This window comes from Blennius ocellaris, assembly GCF_963422515.1.
Source record: "Blennius ocellaris genome assembly, chromosome: 18".
In the NCBI taxonomy this organism is placed as follows: Eukaryota; Metazoa; Chordata; class Actinopteri; order Blenniiformes; family Blenniidae; genus Blennius; species Blennius ocellaris.
This window is the reverse complement of record NC_137667.1, coordinates 8,691,917-8,712,954: the sequence shown is the minus strand read 5'-3', so window position 1 is coordinate 8,712,954 and position 21,038 is coordinate 8,691,917. Positions and strand designations below refer to the sequence as shown.

The 21,038-nt window shown below is 40.2% G+C and overlaps 1 protein-coding gene across 1 annotated transcript in view; it reads left to right on the top strand.

Moving 5' to 3' along the window:
• ppp2r5a (protein phosphatase 2, regulatory subunit B', alpha isoform) overlaps positions 1-20,442 on the top strand; it is a 46,435-nt gene extending 25,993 nt beyond the window's left edge. Inside the window, exons 3-13 of the mRNA XM_080514407.1 lie at positions 4,311-4,412; positions 5,145-5,237; positions 12,024-12,154; positions 14,603-14,662; positions 15,096-15,204; positions 16,331-16,384; positions 16,555-16,605; positions 16,703-16,822; positions 17,673-17,800; positions 18,287-18,388; positions 19,219-20,442. Of these exons, the coding sequence (XP_080370533.1) occupies positions 4,311-4,412; positions 5,145-5,237; positions 12,024-12,154; positions 14,603-14,662; positions 15,096-15,204; positions 16,331-16,384; positions 16,555-16,605; positions 16,703-16,822; positions 17,673-17,800; positions 18,287-18,388; positions 19,219-19,471 (1,203 nt within the window). The 3' untranslated portion in view covers positions 19,472-20,442. The remainder of the gene's footprint in view (positions 1-4,310; positions 4,413-5,144; positions 5,238-12,023; positions 12,155-14,602; positions 14,663-15,095; positions 15,205-16,330; positions 16,385-16,554; positions 16,606-16,702; positions 16,823-17,672; positions 17,801-18,286; positions 18,389-19,218) is intronic.
• The last annotated feature ends 596 nt before the right edge of the window (positions 20,443-21,038 follow it).

Genomic DNA, 21,038 nt, shown 5'->3' with positions numbered 1-21,038 from the left:
GATCAGCCAGATATGTTGACATGCAGAGTGTAAATGTACAGTGCATGGACACATCTAATAAATAATATATTTGCTATATGTGTAACATGAATGTTGATATCCCAATGATATATTTTGCGATGTATTGTGCAGCTGTTGATCGTATCAAAAAAAGTGCTCGTATTTATCTGCTTTTCTCTCCAAGGGTATATGATGTGTTTGTATACACTTTAAAAAATGTGTTTTGAATTGTTATATTCTACTTCTCAGAATCAATTGGATATCTACTGACAGTTCAATTTAATGAGGTTCAATGTAGTTTTGGGACCTGCGATTGTGTAGAAACGTGACTCCAGCCATCATCGGTGGTCTTTGTTCATAACTTGGTTTCCCTGTGCTGTGTGATAAAGAGGAACACGAGTTCAGCTTAAGAGAAATCCCGTTTTCGAGGGAAGCGTCTGCACTACAGACAGGCCGCTGAATGAGGTTAGACAAATAGCAGCTGCTCTTTCAGAAAGCTGGGTTGATAATAGCTCTCCCGGATACTCCATGCTTGGCATCACATGATAATGAAGAGGTGAGCGTTTAAAGCGCTGCCCATTATTCTGCTGCAGTGTGGACCGCTTTGATCACCGAGGTTGTGTTAGGAGTACAAACACTGAGGTTTCTCATCTTCTTGAAAGGGAGGTTTTGCCTCTTTCGCCAACGTTATAATTAGTGTTACTGGCATATTACGGAAAATCACTTCTGTCAGAGGGTTTGTAATGAATTCTTTCAATTCTGTGCCAGGGGATAAGTGGAAAGACTGCAGGTTTTCACTGACGAGCAGCTTTGAGATGCTCACAAATAAATTGAATAATTGTCGGAGAGAAATAGGTCATATATACATATGCGCTTTTTATAGCGGATATCATTGTGAGACTGCAGTACTCGGTAGTATATAGAATGTGAAATAGGATGTTGTAATCCTTTATGAAATTCTTAGGAAGAATGTATAATGTGTAGAAACATTTTCAGAAAATAGCTGGGGTGTTCCTCGTGATTTTCTCTGTTGAGAAAAGGAACATTTCAATTCAGGCTGGTTGACTTGTTTAAAAAAAAAAAAATGAAAATTTAAGATTGTTTTAAACAATATTCAAGACGTGTTTTCATGTGTATTAAGAGCCCTTTAATCACAGGCTTCAGCAGTATTTTGAAACCCACACATGGGCGTTGCGTTGTGCAGCACTATGGAGGTGATCAACTTGTGTCCCAGTACAATTATCCAGGATTCACGTCTCAATTCCCTGAAGCATTTAAACCGCAAATTAAGTTATGCAGAAGTGGATCTTGCAAGATCAAGGTTGTGACGAGCTATTATTGTCTCAAACGGGGAAAGTGCGGTGGGTCGACATGAAAATATCACATATAATGTTCATATCCTTACATTCTTCCTTCCGTCGGTAACACTTCAGAGTAGGGCTCTTTGATTTTTCCAAGGTTCCTTAAGAAGTGCCCTGTAAGAGGTTAAGCGTCTCGCTGGATATCTCCTCTGGCATCCCAGCGTGTAATCTGAGCCGTCTGGCTCCAGCTTAACCACTCATGTGCCTCACATCAGGAAAAGTTAGCAGGAGTTATCCATCCATCTCCGCTTCGCAGATAATGCGAGGGCAGTGGCGAGATCGCTTGGCTGTTTCTGAGTGCGCGGGGAAAAAGTGACCACGGCTGTGTAAAGTGCTTCAAGACTGCGAAAAGCATGGGGAAGGACATTATATTGATAGAAGAACAAATACATTGACGCCTCCGTAATTGTTATTTTCAACTTGCTCGATTATGCCACATACATTTGCTCCACAGTGTCTCTCACATAATAACCTAAAAGTGAAGATATAGTCTTGTGTTGGTGTGTTTAATAAACCAGTAAGATGATGGAATATGTCCTTGTAGGTGGAACCGTATTGTGTGTTGATAGTCGCAGAATAGTATGATTCTGAGAACTGTTCAGTGTAGTGATTTTTGCATGCTTTGTAAATGGAAGAGTAATAATAATGGAAGTCAGTAATTTACACAATCAGCACTGTTCTGAAAGACTTTTGGTTTTGTTACAACTAAAGCTTTGACGCTCACGGCTTTGCTGGCTGACGACCCGGCACGGAAATGAAAGATCGCCCTTTTGTTCAACAACTGCATACTAAATGGTAAATGCTTTCTCACTGCTTGAGCAGCCTCTGAAGCACCTTGCGCTGGTAATCACATTCATAGACCAATGGAGGCGGCTGCCGCCACACGAGGTGCTCGGGAACGGTTTGGGGTTCAGTGTCTTGCTTAAGGTCACTTCAACATGTGGTGATGGGGAATACATACATCCGTTTGTTTCACTCATGGCCAAAATGTGGGATTTAAAAGTGAAGCCTACCGATTCAGGGGGGAGGGGAGGCCACAATGTCAAGTTTAAGAAATGGAATGCTGAACTTGTTCGACCCAAATATTCTCAGATGGCTTTAAAGTCTGAAAAAGGAAATGACTCCCTTGAAATTGTGCAATCAACAGGTTGTTACTGTTTGGCTGAAGAATGGATTTGTTTTTTTTGTTGTTGTTGTTGTTTTGTTTTTTTTTCCTTTTGGCTGTGAATGAGTTTGAACTCTATTATTGCCAGATGGTGTTTTCATCAGCTGTGTAACAGCTGCACTCAAGTGTCAGACTTCAGGAAGGACCCGAGCAGGCAAATAACAGCTCACCACAGCAACAGCGGTGGTCTGAAGGGCTCATTCATCCTTAAAGGGGATGGGCAACAGGAGCATGAGACCAGGCTTCCTCTCATTTCTTTCAACTAATGGAGATAAGACCAAAATAGTCATGCGAAAATGTAATCATGTCACTGCAGGCTCAACATTGGTACTCCCGTCATTGGGAGACAAATGTGTAACGTCACAATTTAACCTCCAGTATCTGTGGATGGGTTCAGAAGAATGCATGTGTCTTGTGATGTTACTAAAAAGACTTTATTAGAGGACTTTAACAAACTGGCAGGGGCGCTCCATGCAAGGACGATTACACTTTGACCCTAAATCAAGTCATTTGAAAGGATGTCTAAAATTCTGTTATTGAAAATGATGGCGGAGATATTATTTCTTGGATATTATTCACATTTTCAGAACTCTTTTCTCAAGGGTCAGAGATCATAAAAGTTGAAAATCTGCTTTTCTTTCATCACAAATTGAGCTAATCTTTCAGGTTTATATTTAATATCTCAGCATTAACCATGTCAGACTTCTAAAGGTATTGAAATGTCAACTCTTCTGTGTAATTTAAAAGAGGTTACAAGGATAATGAGACATTGCTTCAAGGGTCCACATACTCATACTAGTTGGGAACGGCTTTCTTTAAGTTGTATTCGTATTTATACATTCTCAAGTATGTGGCATGAATCATCTGTTCCTTGTCTTCTGGTTTTATCCTCACTATTTTCGGATTGCTTGTACAATCCCAGCTGTTTCTAGGTGAATGCAGGTTACATTCTGGACGGGCGGAAATGCACTCAAATTCATATTACATGAAATGTGTACCTGGAAGAAAGCCTGGGAATGCACAGAAAGAATATGTAAACTCTGCACAGGTTTTTACACCAGGAATATTCTCACTGTCGTTCGAGAGAGTTTTAACTACAGTATATGGTACATTTTGTCAGCTGTGCACTATTCCTCAACTTGTCAGGTTTAAAAACATTTTTTTTGGCCACTTTCCTCTATCTCATTAGTGTCAGTTTTCCAGCTGTCAATAGTTAATTTGATGTTGTGTTTATCACTTCAGCTTGAGACATCCAACCACATAATGCTTGCTTTTCCATCTCCCCACTCTGTGTGTGTTTTTAAAAATAAAGTGGGCTCGAGGCACTACTGACCTGTCTACAATGATTGTCTTTGGCACTAAATTTCAATGGGGACTTGTGATGGATATAATTTGGTAATGGTTTTATCAGCCACCTTTCTGTATTAAGAATACTGAGTTGAACAATATCCTCACAAATGGTTCCAGTTAGTGAATCATCAGTGAAGTTGAGGTGTTGTACGTTGTTACTGTGGCTCTCCGGAGGTTTACGCCTCATTATTAAACCACTCATAAACTTTTAACAGCTGCTTAACAGAGTCCTGTCCATGCAGAGCTCGAACAGTGGGTGCTTTTCCAGGAGAGGCTTTGGTGAAGATGAAGAACATATTGTTTATGTAGTCACATGTTGATTAAGAAAAGAAAAAAAAACCGAGGCTACGTCTTGGTCAGTTGCATATCCCACGTGTCATTATCCAGAGGTTTTAACTTGCATGTTTCGTAATGTTTGTTTCTTTCACTTTCAGATCAGCACCAATATCTTTCGGTCTCTGCCACCAAGTGACAATCCAGATTTCGACCCAGAAGAAGATGAACCCACTCTGGAGGCTGCATGGCCTCACATTCAAGTAAGTCCCCACACAGGCCTACAAGAAGGTGGAACCTGGACAGGATCTTCTTTATTTTTGAAAAAGTTAGAAGTGTTGGCGTTAATTCACACTGACTTTTAAAGTGCTACAAAATGGAGTCTTGCACATTTGTCGGTATTTCATTGAGTGCACTACAAAGTGTTAATATAAGATATAAATACGTGATTTTTAAAAAATATACTCCATAGAAAAGGTGTAAAATTGTAGTTGTTGCCTTGACTATAAGGAATTTATTCAAAATACCAACTTCTCTGTGGTTATAGGAGGAAAACATTTTTTTTTTTTTGTTTTAGGACAAATTACAAACGTTTTCTTTGTTTGTTTTAAGAGTTCAAGCCAAAATGCATTGGCCGACATGTTACCACTTTTTATCAAAAACTTGAAACCAGAAAATTTTCGGAAATATGAGAAGATTTTCATTATTTCCTGTTTGTTCGTTTGTTTTTCTTGCACTCTGCCTCTTCTAATTTCCCCTTTTGGGAAACATGAAACACTAAATCTCAGAACTGAACACATGGCAGCAATACAGTGAGAGTAATGCAGCAGTAAAAACTTACTTCCTTTTTCTGCCCCCATTAAGATCAATGTGAGACTGGTGTGGCCCCAAAACTAAATAGTTTGACACAATTGCTGAAGCCCTTCCTTAAAGATGTAGCTCCTGCACTTTAACACAAATGTGATCTTATTAATGTATTTTATTTTATTTTCCAGCTGGTCTACGAGTTTCTGCTGCGATTTTTAGAAAACCCAGACTTCCAACCCAGCATTGCAAAAAGACACATCGATCAGAAGTTTGTTCTGCAGGTACGTATCTTTTCTGCCATCAATATTAGTGAGCTCACAGGTCAGTATCTCCACTCCATCAGTTACAATCTAATATACTCGGCTCTGCCATTTATTTTGTCTGCAAACATTTATTTGCATACACATTGGTACACCAGCGTTTCCATACAAGGTGCTTCCATTCTAACTTGTGTTTCAATGTTTTTGCTTGAAAAATGACCCGAATAAGGCAACATTGAGATTTGATCTGCCAGCGATTGAATTTAGAAGACGACACTCTGAGCCACGGACTCCCAACTAAATCAAGATTGTACCATGTTGAACCTGCAGTTTGTGAAGCTGCACATCAGTACAGCTTCGATTACAGAAACTCAGATTAAAGCACTGATCCAATTACAGAAAGAGTCAAAAATCCTTCATGATGAAGGACATAAACCGTTAAAACCGAAGTTTTATTTGTCAATTTCAAACGTTTGTGGAGTTCACTGTGATGTGTTCACCTTTGTGGTTTCATTACAACAAATTACCTAAAACGCAGAACAAATGCATCCCCACCAAAAAATAAATATTGATCCTTTATTAGACTTTTGACTTCTTTCTTTTCTCACAACACATGGACTAGATCATTTTAAACATCTCTTCCAATTTTTCTTCTTCGTATCAGGTTTTGGACAAATGTTTTCTTAGTTTTTGAGATGGCTCGGAGCCATGATTGAATGGTTATACATAGAAGACTTTTCAAATTAACACACCGCAATGTACATTTTTGTTTCAAAAAGTGTTTGCTCCACTCATTTATACCTGTAGCTCTTCGTTTGTGCTTTCAATGGTTAATGGAAGCCCGCCAAATGACTAGACTTCACCAGTGTTTTGACTACTACAACGATAATGGTGTTTCAGGAGTTCACCAGCGTTCGTTCAGTGTGCTGCTTCAAATGAGTCAAACCTTCATTAGGCTCTTGCTCGTATCCATCTGCCCTGGCTCGGCACCCTCCTACTGCAGGAATTCTTCAGTTCTCGCGAAGCAGCAGCTAACGGGGACCACAGAGCCAGGAATGTTGGCTGGGCCACATCCGAGGTGCCTGGTCTGACTTTCCATGATGTGAGTGTGTCGTTCAGGGGGGCTTTAAATAGCCGCCTGCTGTTTACTCTTGAGAAGGAGAGAAGTGGAGTGCGGTTGGAGGAGAAAGAAGAACTTGGAGGTTTTGGCAGTGATGAATGTAGGAAAGGGAAGCCCGTTGATCATCGAAGCTCACGTGTGATGTGCAGAGCGTAGAGATGGAGCATTAGAGGTCTCTGTGGGATGTCCATAACCCACAAAGTGGTCAGAACAAGCATTACCAAGGCGGAGGAATTCAGTAGGTTTCTGAAGAATATTTTCAGTGTATAAGAAACTATTTTAGAGAGGTTCAATCAATAATATGAGGTAATGGAGCATCTGTACATGGCCACATCAAAGTTTTCATTACTAATGAAGTGCTTATTAAATGCCTAAGAGCCTAATTCATCCTCCTTATGCAAAACGATGCACCAAAACACTGTCTGCATCGACGCACCTCCAACAGCCGTCAACCTTTAAAAGCTCTTAACAGATTAATTGATGCTTAAATGCAGTTTCCTGAAGTATTCCTTACCAATTGCCTGATAGACGCCAGCTGTCACGGTGTTGATTCTTGCCTATCTCTGGCCTCCCGAACACTTTATATGTTTTTGTGCCTATTAAATATCCTTAAGTTAAGCACGGCTCTGGTGCTTGTGGATCTTCTGTTGCTTAACACAGCGGCTGCAGAAAGCAGGCTTTGACATGAGAATACCGCCATAATGTGGAGCTAAGAGCAGAACGTGTGGTCACACACGTGGACCGGGTGCATTTCTGGCCTTATTTACGTCAGGGTGAAGTTTATAATTTATATACAAATCTTTTATTTTGTTTATAGTGCTCAAAATCTGTGCACTATCCACTTATTCACTGCATTTACTGTAAATACCCTTTAAAGTTTCATTTGTATTTCTGGATTCTTTGGGGGATTTCTTGCCTTTTTGCACTTTGCCTCTTATAGTCAGACGACACAGGCCACACATCTATACAAGCAAACCTGTGTCTGTGTGCTTGTACTAATTAGTTTTGCATTTTGGCATCCATGGTGGATCATGTGACCTGCATATTTGGAGTTGGGGGGCCTTGTTCAGGAATCACTAGGGATATAAACCAGTGATATTGTGGTTGCAAGCTCGCTTCTGTAAGCTGAAGGCCACCACTGCCCTCCTTTGCTGACCACCAGTAAAGACATTGATTCAGAGAGCAAATAAAAATCACATTAAAGTCACAGTCCGTGCATTGTTAGTGCAATCTCTCTGTGAACAGTGTAGCTGGCTTCATGATTCTTGCAGTGCGTCTCACTCTGACATTGTCCAGCCAGTGTCAAAGAAAGCCTGGGGTTTTATACACAAATAGAAAACTGCTGTTTCACTTCACTCATTACAGCCAGGATTCAAAACAAACTGTATTGGTCTGAATATTAGACAACATACGAGGAGACCCCCGTTTACGATTTGAAAAAAAAGGGTTTTGCAGACTAAACTGTATGAACATTCTTTCTGAAATAAAGATAATACAATTACATTTATAACTGGTAACATTTTTATATAATGAGACCTGTATGCACACTTTGCTGAACATGTTTGCTGGTTACATACAGTTTCTTACATGGTTTACAGTCTTCAGTGACCTCACACATTTCTCCCCATATTTGGATTTGCTCCAGTTCCGAATGCTCCTCCAGTTGAGTTGTAATAATTCAACCTAACCGACGTTTAATTCACTTTGTCTGTGTATCACATGCAGTATGTTCCTCTGGTTTGTGGAGTCCTCATCGCGTTGTGATGAAAAGCAAACAGACCTGAGCATCCCACCACGAATGTAAAATGACATTTTTTCAGATGCTATTTATGATACAAAATTATATTTTTTTCAGGCCTATTTGTCTGGAGAAGAAAAAAGAAAATTTCTGCTCAATACATTATTCCTGCAAGATTGCTTGACTACCCGAAGAACTATTTAGTCAACTCCTATATTGGTATATTTTCTTTCCATAGTTGTGTGTGATGCTCTGCTCAAATGAATTGAGTATCATATCAAGCAAGTTGGTTAAAACAAAACCTTTTATTGCGTCATCTCAGACTTCAGATACTTTATCCTGACGTTTATCCATCATCTGACAATTTAAAAACCAAACAGCTAATTGCTCAGTCATTGTTTATTTGGTTATCAAAACCCAAGATGAGACATTTCCTGTCCGTTGGGGTTGTGTTTATTTATACTTCTGTATGCAATTAATAGTTTTTTTTTTTGGTTTTTTTGTCAATATACAGCTGGACCAAGTGTACAGGTTCATTTGATTTTCACTCCTTTGGTTTTTTTTGTTCGGCTCAGGCTCCTGAGAAAGCTCAGGTCCTGCTGTGACTTGTGATTGAATATTGATGTTTCCTCGGGCATGTCGAATTATTCTGTGGTGCAGCTTTCATAACAAAGTCCGACCCGGTGTCCCATTTTGTCGCCATTGATCAACCTCTGTGCGAGATGAGGGACCAGAAACAAATGGTGATTAATTTTCTGTCCATCAACTAATTGTTTCGGCCCTAATTCTAATTGAACTCTTCAGGGTTGTTTCCTGAAACCTTTTACAATCAAACACAAAGATAGCGTCTATAATTGCAGATAACCACCTCAGTGTGTCACAGTCTAAGACAATAGGCAGCTGTTTACCTCGTGTAGTGCAGTAATCAGAGTCGCACTGTTTTTAGCCAAAATTAATTTAAATGGTAGAAATTTGAATATTCGCTAGTCCAGGATCTCAAATGTCAACTATTTACATCTTAAAAGAGCGAAAGCAGCATACAATCTGAACAGGCAAAGTATCTTATCACAGGGCAAGAATAAAGAGACAATAACACACACATATTCACTCTTATGGGCAATTTGAAGTCATCAGATGTTTTTGGACTGTGAGAGGTAGAACCTGTTAATAGTTCTGCTTCCACCGGCTACATATTAAGGTCCATTTATCCTCAAGACATAACAGGCATTTGGAAGCAAACTGCAGTCTTCTCTCGGTCTTCCGCGTTCATTATAGGCATAATTTGGTAAGTATGGAGACGGCTGACGGTTGCGTAGCAAATGGAGTAGGACCGCTGATTACGTGTGGGAGCAGTGTTGACGAGCTCATGCGAGACCAGCTGAATAATCACAGAATGCACACACCAGATTACCAACATAAAGAAAGCATTTTGGGGGCCTTTAGATGAATTTTCAGTTGGCTGAATTTTTAAAGGGGGACCACAATGGGAGTGTGAGTAGATTATTTCTCATGGGAGAAAATGCATCTATGATCTGATTTACATACAAAAGTGGCCAGTCTGAAATCCGTCCTCCGCTCACACATAAGCCACAACACAGATGTGCCGAAGTCACTTAACATGTTGTCAGCAGACTTATTAAACAACGTGTTGCATATGTACTGGTTTCACGTTTACAAGATTGCCATGGCAACAGTTGACCACCCTCACCGAGTTGCTGCTTGTTACAGCATATGTTCATGTTGGGTCGTGATACTTGGAGATCTTATTGGCAGCTTGCGAGTTTACAAAAAGTTTATCGATGGTTTGTGAAGTCGCTGTTAACCTCAGTTGAAGCTATATTGTTGAAAATCAATGAAATGTCTGGTACTTGGCTTGTTACTTTCGTCGTGCCTTCCCCTGCTGTAGCCCCAAGGACGAATGATCAATAAATCAAAATGTAACTATACAAACACTTGTTTAAGAAACTTGTATTGTATTGCTGTCACGACTGAGCCGTGCGCTTCCTGCCTGCCCTAATGAGATATTAATCAATGAATAATATTGGTGCAGTTATCTTTAGATAAGGTCCCCCACGCAGCTCAATAAGCCTGATGACTTCAGTGTGATTGGCCACTGTTCCTTCAACAGGAAGCAGCAGGACGGAGACTCAAAACAAATGCTGGATTTACCAATCGAACATTTCAGCGGCGCCTGCTCTCAATTTTAATCACAAGTCAATTTGAATGTGGATGCTGACTTAAATCCAGCTTAAAGCGCCACTGCCAAACTGGGATAACAATGCGTGGGTGCACTTGGAAATCACTGAAAGCTGTCAGCTTGTGGCCCTGGAGGAAATAAATAGTTGATATAATAAACACACAGAGAGCAACTGGTTGCTCCATTTAACAACACCCGATTGAGTGTGAATCATGTGTGCGGCAAGACAATGAAACCCTTTTCCTGACTATAAGCGGGGGTTAAAAATAGCGTGTCGGGCCTGTCACCAAGGTGCCGATGACATGCTTGGGGAAGATGAGCACCGCAGTCTGAAGCTGATCGGAGCCTGAAAGCGCACTCCCTGAACTCGGTGGCACTTGCTCGGCTGCCCGCAGCGGTACTTTAACAATGACTCACCGTACGTGAATACAAATAGCTGCTTAATGCAGACAATTTCACATCTGTGTACAGTATCCAGCATTCAAGCACATGTACCGTGTGCCTCTTCGATAAGGATGTGGGTTCAGAGTTTTAGATAATAGGCTGTTTTTATTGCTTTATTCGCAGAATTCAATGTGTGTATTTCGGAACACAAAAAGGGACAGGCCTTAAAATTCTTTTCACATGAAATCATAATCTGAAAAGAAATTAAGGGACATCAAAGGTAACTAGTATATCCTACTCATGCATCTCTTATACTGTCATTACCACTCAATTGTGTGAACATTGAAAACGAGTAAGAGACGTGTGTGGGAAGATTCTCATCTGCCAGAGTTCTTGCCGTCTACCTGAGAAATAAAGGAGGTTTTTAGTCACTACCTCTGTATGCCTTTTAAATAATGTCATCATTCCATCTGCTGGTTTATTGGAAAGATGAATTTCATTCAGTCTTACTATAATACATCCAAAGATTCTCCATGGAAACAAAGATTCATCGTGTATTTTCTATAATAATGGTGTCCACTTGATGTGCACAGTATATCTGAGTTGGTGAAAGCACATCTTATCATAACTGCATGTAGGGGAATGTTTCAAGGTTTGTATAATGTGAAGGTCTTGTGAAGATCATACAGTTAGAATTACACTGTTGGGTAAAAATGTATTTGGATGCTGTTAGACTGTGAACTTCCCAGACTTGTATTTGACATCATTCAACATGGCAGAAGTTTTTGTAAAATATAATAAGATAAGAAAAACAACAACCCACTACTATTCCCAGACCCTACGTCTCAGTGAAAGGTTAATATTATAATCACAGCTTCACTTATTCCGGATAATTTTTCTTTTAATCCTGTCAGCGCAAGAAATTGTTGCATGTTATTCGACTTCACTAGTCTTAATAATTGTCTCATTAAGCAACATGACACAACATAGGTGGGACCTTCAATGACTGAAATGGTAGTTGCGTTCATCGGGGTTCAAATGAATCGGGATCTGTCCTTTGCTCAGCAGGTGATTGGCTTATCGATCGAGCCGCATCCCTCTCTCAGCCTCTGTGTTAGTAATAAAGGCACATCACCGCATTGAATATGAAGGAATGAATAAAAAAAAATAAAAAAAATATCCTTTCGTTTCAGATCATTTAAACATTTGAATAAATATTGTCAAAGTTCAAGTTTGGCGGAAATTATTCTGTATACACTGAATCTCAAGGGACACGTGATTAAAGGTTTATCAGTCAATAGAAATGATGAGTCACTGCGAATGCAGTTGAAGTGAAGGAGGACTGAGAGCTTCATTTTCTCTCTGCAGCTGCTGGAGCTGTTCGACAGCGAGGACCCGAGAGAGAGGGACTTCCTGAAGACCATCCTCCATCGGATTTATGGGAAGTTCCTGGGGTTGCGAGCCTTCATAAGGAAGCAGATCAACAATATTTTCCTGCGGTGAGTTCATAACAGCCAGGAAACATCTTATTACTTAATTATATGAAAGGAATTTTATTCCCCTTCTTATTTCTCCACTATATCTTTATTTTATTTAATTTTTTTACTTCACTAAATTGGAATCTTGAATCCAAACTTTCAGAAATGGTTTGCGATGTGGTTTTCTTTGTGCTGTGGTACATGATCAGTTGCAAGAATAGAAAATCAAAAGGTTATCAGACAGTATTGTGTGAAGGCATTCTGACTGGTGTGCTGCTTTCAGAGAGTTACCTTTGCTTGTGTCCTTTAAAAAAAAAAAAAAAAAAAATCTGAGTTTCTCTGTTGATCATTAGTAAGAGGGGGAAGTATTTTAGAATGGTGAACTAGAGGCAACAGCTCCACAGTGAGATGAATTCACACACTAAATAGATTGTCCTTCACAAGGTCGTGGACTTCCAAGTCATGCATTTCAAACAGATCAACTAATGACTAAAATCTGCAGCAGTTTTCACTGATCGGTAAGTTGTGGACTGATGCAAACAAGCCCCACGACTCCAAGATGTGCTCTGCTTCATTAATGAGACAATATAGCCGCTATTAGCACTGATATTGGCACAAATGGAGGCAGTTTCTTCGGAAAGACTTTACCTTAAGTAGCGTGCGTATGACTAACATGACACGTCAACAGAAAGGTTCACAGTCTGTGAGATTTGGGACGTTTTTGTTCCCACTTTCAGTTGTGTGTCGTTTCTTTGGTTACACGTAGTTACTGTTAAGTATTTTGTCCAAAACTACAAATATCTGGTGCAGTGGACTTGCAATAGAAGCACGAATGCCATGAAAAAGGTGCAGAACGTGTGAGAATTCCTGACGAGCTCAATATGGGGTTTCTCCTCAGTCCAGAAATCATTTAGTTCTCAGATGTCGAACAAAATGAATCGCGGAGAATAAAAAAAAAAAGCTACTGGAAAACAATGTCATCCGCGATACAGATTTGGAATCGATTAGGGCCATTATTGATCATATTCATGGGTACAGTGAATACACGAGTCAGTGTTCATTAAAGTGTGTTCATCCAGCCCTTGTCGTGGTTGCTACTAACTTGAACAGCTGGGATAGCGTCAACTGGAGATAATAACACAATGCAATGATTTTCAGAGTTTATAAACCCGTATTTTCAGTTTTAGAAGTACGTTGTCACCTTGGTGTCTGATCAAGCATTCCAGCGGCTTGTTTTTCATTCCTGAACGTGTCAAATGTTTTGTGTGCATCCGTTTTGGACTGCAGACAGGCCGTCTATGCTCTGCTGTTGGGAGGAATGTAGATTGTCCGGCTGAGACATTCAAGGCCTTCCTTCCTTAAAAGTTTTTTTTTTTTTTCTTTCTGGTAAGGAGCTCTGAAAGCTCAATGTGCTTTTCATTCGAAAATGCAGCCTCTTCTAACCTGCCCATGCCACCGTGGTGGTTTTTGTACATCATGTTGACATGTTGTTTGTATGACGTAGCTTGTGGATTGCTGTATTGATGTAGATTTTCAGAAATGCAGTGCAGCAAGGGTTGGTCTTTAGTCTTGTCCTTTGTCCATATAAATTATTTCGATGCCTCAAATATACCTAAATCCTTCTGAAGTCGTTCCACTGGTTTTCGACAGTTTCTTTTAGATTTTTGAACCTCTGTCCATCCTCCAGTTATTATAAACTATATTTAATTATGCCTTTTCTTTAGAACGATCCTCCGCTACTAACATTTGGCGAGCTGAGGAGAGAGAAAGAAAGCACAGTTGATTCCAATTTGGTCAAATCTATTGATTAATGTACAAAATACACTTGAACGGACGTCTCGCCATTTCTATCAGAGCCGTCGAGGAGCTTTTCCTGGAGACGTCGCTCAGTGTCTCTGCCATTGCTGCGTGACAATGAGCCTCCGATGATTGAAACAAGGGACACTTGATGTCGTTTCCAACAGTCAAGGTGGCAAAACGGGTGCACCCACTTTGACCATCTGCCACCGGGGGATAAAAATAGGGCCGCAGTTGTCAGGCCCTGTCTGTGCATACCGGCGCTGCACAACAAGATGGAAATGCGTTAGCAAACAGACGGCATGACTGATGTATAGATCATTAAGTTACGTAATTGTATTTCAGCTCCCAGTTAAATAGGTTTAATTTTTCCCCAGTATAGTCGTAGTTCAACCTGACTTGAGCTTCCAGTCAATGAAAGATTTCGCAGGTCTCAAAACTGGCGGACAGAAAATGCGAGCAGCTTTTAGTTGCTTTCACGTTGCTTGTAAGTCGCTTTAAAGGATTATAACGCTCCGCATGTGACTTTTTATTCACTCAGCCCGGGTCTGAATGGGAGTATTTAAAACTTGAGTGCATTACTGGACACAGTCTGAATCAATTGTTCTGATCAGTGTGTTCTGCTCCCAGAGCCGCGATGTGTTTCGTAATGCTGTCGATGCGTTCCTGCAGGTTCATCTATGAAACCGAACACTTCAACGGAGTCGCTGAGCTGCTGGAGATTCTGGGAAGGTGAGGGAAGAAACGCGGAGAGAAGCGGTTGGATGAACTTGTTCCTTTTCCCGTAATGTGTGTGTGTGCGTGAGAAGTACGAGCACACACACTTTTAGTTTAGCTTTCTTGGCTCTCCTTGGGTCTTTTAAATAATAAATTCCTTTAAATACTGTGTTTTTATCCTTCAAGGACAGCAATGTCCATTTGTACCCTCATTGGGAAAAATCCACCAGATTTCCTGCAGACAGTTTGGACGTTAATGTGGACAACCCTTGTATATTATACGTCCCATCAGACTTCCCTTATCGTCTCTTTGGGCTGTTTCTGCAATAAAATTGCTCCAGATTTTCACAACAGATACCCGGCTCAGCTCCGACTTCACCGTGTTAGATGTCAGGCTGCTGTTTCGTCTTGTGATCCAACACTTCTCTGTGGTTTTGTCCGTTTGCAGTATCATAAACGGGTTCGCGCTGCCTCTGAAAGCAGAGCACAAGCAGTTCCTGATGAAGGTGCTCATCCCACTGCACACAGCCAAAGGACTGGCTCTGTTCCATGCACAGGTAGAAGAAAAACCTCACTCATACCCCTGACATAAGGCTTGTACTGCTTTTTTTTTGGAATAACTGGAATAAGCAGCTGTGAAGTCTCAGCTGGACTGATAGTACTGTAGATACTAGCTCATAGCGCCTTCTAGTGGCAAGCCATGGAAAATACCTTCATTTATTGGTTTCTATCATGTTACTGTGTATTTTTAGTCAGTCTTAGTTTGTACATTCATATAAACTAAAAAGTACTTTATGATTATGTCCTATGTCGAGAAACAGTCAAAATATCAATTAAAAATATCAGCTTTTATGAAATATTTTAATATTTGAGCTCCTGTATGCACAGAGATATTCAACAATAAAACAAAACAAATGATGATTTGTGTATAAATGATCTTTTCCCTTATCTCATTTTTATAGCGCGACCCCAATATTTAACTAAGAAATCTTTGTAACTCATGTTTCTGCAGATTATTTTTGCACCTTTAAAACACTCTGAAAGGAAGAGACTTGTCTCATTGTTTTTTTTTACCTAATACAAACATGCAGGCTTTTAAAAAAAATTCAGTAAAATTAAAAAGTTACCTGTTTTTTTTCAGTTGTTTCCACAGAAAGAAAATTGGGCATTTATAAAAAAAAAAACGATAAAAATCATCTTAAATGTGATTTCATATGCTGTATTTTTCATTTTCATGACTTATTAGTGGAGATCATGATGAACAAATCAAAAAGGCATGAAAATATCTGAAAGTTTCACAGTTTGTCCAGTTAAAAATACATCTTGAATGAAGTTTAATATGGAATTTCTCACTATGAAAGTGTCGTCGAGCTCCCAGCAGCTGCTGCAATGTCATTTATCAAAACATCTACTTTACTTTAACAGTTCGTGTGAAAACAACCAGACTTTTTGGAGGAATATGTAATCTTTATTGAATTCATTGTTTAATACGGGTGCTAATAATATCATAATAAATAATGTCATTTATCTGCAGATTTTAATGAACTTGTAGGTCCTATTTTTTATTTTTTTTAGGTATCTGCAACATGCACCATAATATATCTCTTTCCAACAAGAATGCCGCTTTCCGGCTGATGTTTGTGTGACACTCCAGACCTGTGTGCTTCTTTCTCTGCTCCTCAGCTGGCCTACTGTGTGGTCCAGTTCTTGGAGAAGGATCCTACGCTCACGGAGCCGGTACGTTTTATTCCGGTCCTTCCTCCTACTCAAAGCGCCAAGCCTTGAGCGCTAAATTTGTTCCCACTGCAGAGACATTTGTAGAAGCCGCCCACTCAGAGAATCACCAGGGAGATTTTTTATTTATTAATTTTTTTTAACACTCAAGAAAATGTTTCTCATCTCTGCAGGTGATCCGCGGCCTGCTGAAGTTCTGGCCTAAAACCTGCAGCCAGAAGGAGGTGGGCTATGGATTAAACACACTCTCGCGGCCGTGTTTGTTTTTTCTGCCCGATCACGTGTTCAAGGCTTCTTGTTCTGCGCCTCTGTCATGAACAGGTGATGTTCCTGGGCGAAATCGAAGAGATTCTCGACGTCATCGAACCGACGCAGTTCAAAAAGATCCAGGAGCCTTTGTTCAAACAGATCTCCAAATGTGTGGCCAATCCACATTTCCAGGTACAGGAAATGTTTATTTTAACCAGCTGGGTTCTTTGTCCAAATAACGGACACCTTTTTTTTTTCTTTTTTTCCCCCAAAATCCTGTTTACCTCTCTGGTTCTGTTGCAACAAACTGTTACGAGCCCCTTTGTGGTGAAAATGACTCTATTTGGTAACTTCCTCGTTTCGCTTTATTTTCTTCCAAATGAATATTGTCGAGTTAATGACACTAGAGACATGAAAAACAAAAAACCCTGATATAATATTCAATGTTCAATCACAGCACACACAAAAAAAACCAACTGGCATTGCGAACACTTTTAGAAATCTTTACGTGTACATTAATTTGGAAATATATTCAATTTAGAAAATAATTTAGCTATAAATGTGCAATTTTGATCAGTTGTACACTTCTTTCAGAGATATGTTTTTACATATTGTGAAAAAGAATTTAAAAAAAAGAGTTTGGGTTAAAAAAAAAAACTAAAATATGGTTGAGAAAGCTTTTTCAAGGCAAATAGGTGAAAAAAACTCCAACAGAAGTGTGAAGATTTGTCTTCATTTACACAAATTCTAATAGTCACACACAAGCAGCATCGATTACAAAGTAGTGTGAATGTTTTCCCATGTCATGTGTAAATCATTATTTCTTTACACAGTAAGAAATGAGGAAGTTACTAACCTGACAAAAAGGCTGAACATCGGTTTAAACTTTCCATTTCAATTCTATGTTTTTACTTGTAGCTCAATTGTGGCATTTGTTATTTCTAATATTTGTTGAATTTGATCAGCCTGTGCCGTCCCGGCCACTTCTCACCGTGGTTTTCCACCTTGTGCCTGCGCTGTCTGCGCCTCTCCGTCCTCGCAGGTGGCCGAGCGAGCGCTGTACTTCTGGAACAACGAGTACATCCTCAGCCTCATCGAGGAGAACATCGACAAGGTCCTTCCCATCATGTTCGGCAGCCTGTACAGGATCTCCAAAGAGCACTGGAACCCGTACGTGTGCCCTCACTACGGCTCAGACCCTTTCCTCTGCTTCACTTTTTATAACCGGGACCACGCCGACGCATTTGAGCCTTTTCTGTGAATTATCTCAACGTCAATCTAAATCTGATCTCATTTAATCTAAATTACAATCCTTTCACTCAAATGAGCTCATAAGAGTTTATCTCTTTGCAATAGTATTTTTTTAAGTTATGAGTGTTGAAATAAAGGAGAAAGGCGTTACCCTTTCAGTGAATGTTGGATTTATTTGAGATGTTATGAAGTGAAAACTCAAAAGTATCTCGCTGCGGTGAACAGTGATGTTTTCATTCAACGTCCTCTTGTTGGAAGTGATGGATGCTGCCTCCTTTTTCAGTTTAAAAAAAAAAGTCTTTTGACTTCATCTTCACTTGCCTTGCTCCATATAACAGCTTCATGTTCCTTTAAAGCTTCTCCTGGATCGTTATAAACTGCTTCCTGTGCGTGTCTGTGCTGCAGGACGATCGTCGCTCTGGTCTACAACGTCCTGAAGACGCTGATGGAGATGAACTGCACACTGTTCGACGAGCTGACCTCCTCTTATAAAGCAGACCGGCAGAGGTGAGGACCTGGAGCCGCCTCCTGTGGGCGAAGAATTAAAATAAAAAAACGGACGACTGAAATAACCGAGAGCTCCTTCAAGGTCCAAAGTTCCTGAGAAACTGTTAACATGATGTATTTCAGATCCTCTGCAAAGCAAACAATTGAACTAACTTTTGTTCTTTTGATTTGTTACAAAACCTCAAATGTTGAAAATTCAGATAATCAAAGATTTAAGAAAAATTTTTTTTGATACAGCTGACAAAATGCACAGCTCATGCACAGCTCATTCTAGAGATATATAAGATAAACACACTTTTCAGTGGTAAAAGAACAAGTTTTACAGGAAAGAGCAGGTTTCCTCACTACTTGTGCAGTTTCATTTCCCTGGATCTTCCCTCAACATTCAGTTGAGCTTGTTACAAATTCCTCGACTCAATCCGCAGCTGCAGTTCCATGAACCATCAGTAATCCTATTGAAACGGGGTCATGTAAATGCTTCTGTCAGATTATACTGCCCATTTTATTGAGATTGGAGGAGGTGTAATCCTGTTTATGATCCAATCAGACTCCACGTTAAGGGCAGATTGGGTTTTTTTTCTCGCCATCGTGTGTGTGTCTGTTACGCAACGTCACCACCGGATCGTTCACACATCTGAGAAATAACGGCAGGAGACGACGCCGAAAATACATTCCGGATCCGATTCTGAACGGTCAAACATTCTTTGGTGTTTCAAGCTTGATTATTCGAGCTCACGAATCCGTCGACAGTACTCGAGGTCAAGACGTGGGAATATGTGTCACGTTTTGTTTTTATGTGTGCAACATCTTCATCTTTTCTTTTTCCTCAGGGAGAAGAAGAAAGAGCAGGAGAGGGACGAGCTTTGGAAGAAGTTGGACGAGTTGAAGCTCAGCAACTCGACTCTGGTCCAGAACAACAGCCACGGGCTCCCCAACATCGCAAACAACAACAACAACAACAACAACAACAATAGTAAGAGTGATACCCAGGACAGGAGCGCTGATTCTGCTGCCGTCACTGCAGAGCATCAAGATCCTGAAGTGGCCGTTTCCGCCAGCGAGAGCAGCACATGTACCAAATGACAGCGGATATCGACTTTTGACTCCGTGACGGTTTGACACCGTGTTCAGGACTGCCGGGGGTGGAAATCAACGGAAAGAAAAACACACCGTAACAGTATATTAAATCTACTTATAGTGACTTAGCATTTCTTTGGCAGGTAAAAGAAAAGAAAGAAAAAAAAAAAGTATATATTTCAATTTAAGACTATTTTTGGATGTTACAAGTGTGGCTGCAGTATATTGTTTATTTGTCTGATCAAAGATTTATCCTTTCACATTTAGTTTCTTAACGGAAATTGATTTTTCTTTTTCTTCTTCTGTTCTACTCATTGTATGATACTTGGGGGAGGGGAGAAAATAATAATGACTTGAATTTAATGTTTCCGATCGTGCTGCACTTAGAAAAAGCTGAACAGCTATTTAAAGATGTCTATTTTTAATGTGCTTTTCCTCGTCGCTGCCAACACTTGAGTGCAAACCTTAAACGAGAAGGGAATGGCAGATTTTTGGGAGCTTCTTGTTTCATTTTTTCTTTTTTGTTTCTCCCCGGGGGTGGGGGACCAGACCCAAAATCAGGCATTTAGTGTTTATAATGAACTTACAGACCTGAAGACGGCGTCAGAAGAAGCTGGAAGACAGTCACAGAATGGGAGATGCACAAATCAAAAATGAGTAAATTAAAAAGAAAAAAAAAAAAAAAGATACAGAGCAGCAGCTCTGGAAGTGACTCTTACTTCATACCATGGATTTCACACTTGTTTTTTGTGTGTGTGTGTGTGTGTTTCGGGTGTTGGTGACTATTTTTACGTGAGCTGGGTAAAAAACATGAAGCTAATTATATTCTAACAAAGCAAATGATTTCGCACTAAAGTATTGAGAGAGGGCCTTCACGGGAGGAAATGTGTTTTGAAATGACTGAAATTCAAAGTAAAAGTTCAACATGTTTTAAGAGCTTAAAGAGGAAACTGCCACAGATAGAAATCCACCCTGCCCCCCCCCCCCCCCCCCCCCCCCCCCCCCAAAGAGATGCTGCTTGGTGGAATTTGTTCGATTCAGGCCGGCTGTTCGCCCCAAATGTTGAACTTTTCCTTAAAAGCAGTTGATCTTACGCAAGACCTACAGTACTATATTTTTCCAGAGTGTCGTTGAGGCGTATATTTTTGGATGTTTCCTTTTGCGGATGGATGCCGGTGGGATGCAGGATGTCTTTGAGTGTGTATTCGTACCGTTTGTGAATTCCGTCAAGTGTGGAGGCTACTTAAAGGGAAAACGCCACTTCTGTGTACAGTGTATGTGTCTCTGTGGTCCTAGGAAAGTGCAGTCAGTGGTTCTAGAGACATAAATGGTTCTTATTCAAGCCAAAGAGCTGAGACGAGTGTCTGAGCTCTGCTTTTCGTGTACACAGAAATCCGCTAATAACCGATCACCATGTAGAAAAATGACTCCATAAAACTCCACGGTGGCTGTTGTCGCAGCCACTATTTACCGGGTTGTTTTTTTTCGACACGCTTCATAGAAATCAGTGTTTGTTCTCCAGTTTCCAAGAACTGAATCTGACTGCCATAGATCATAGGACCGACTCCTGAGA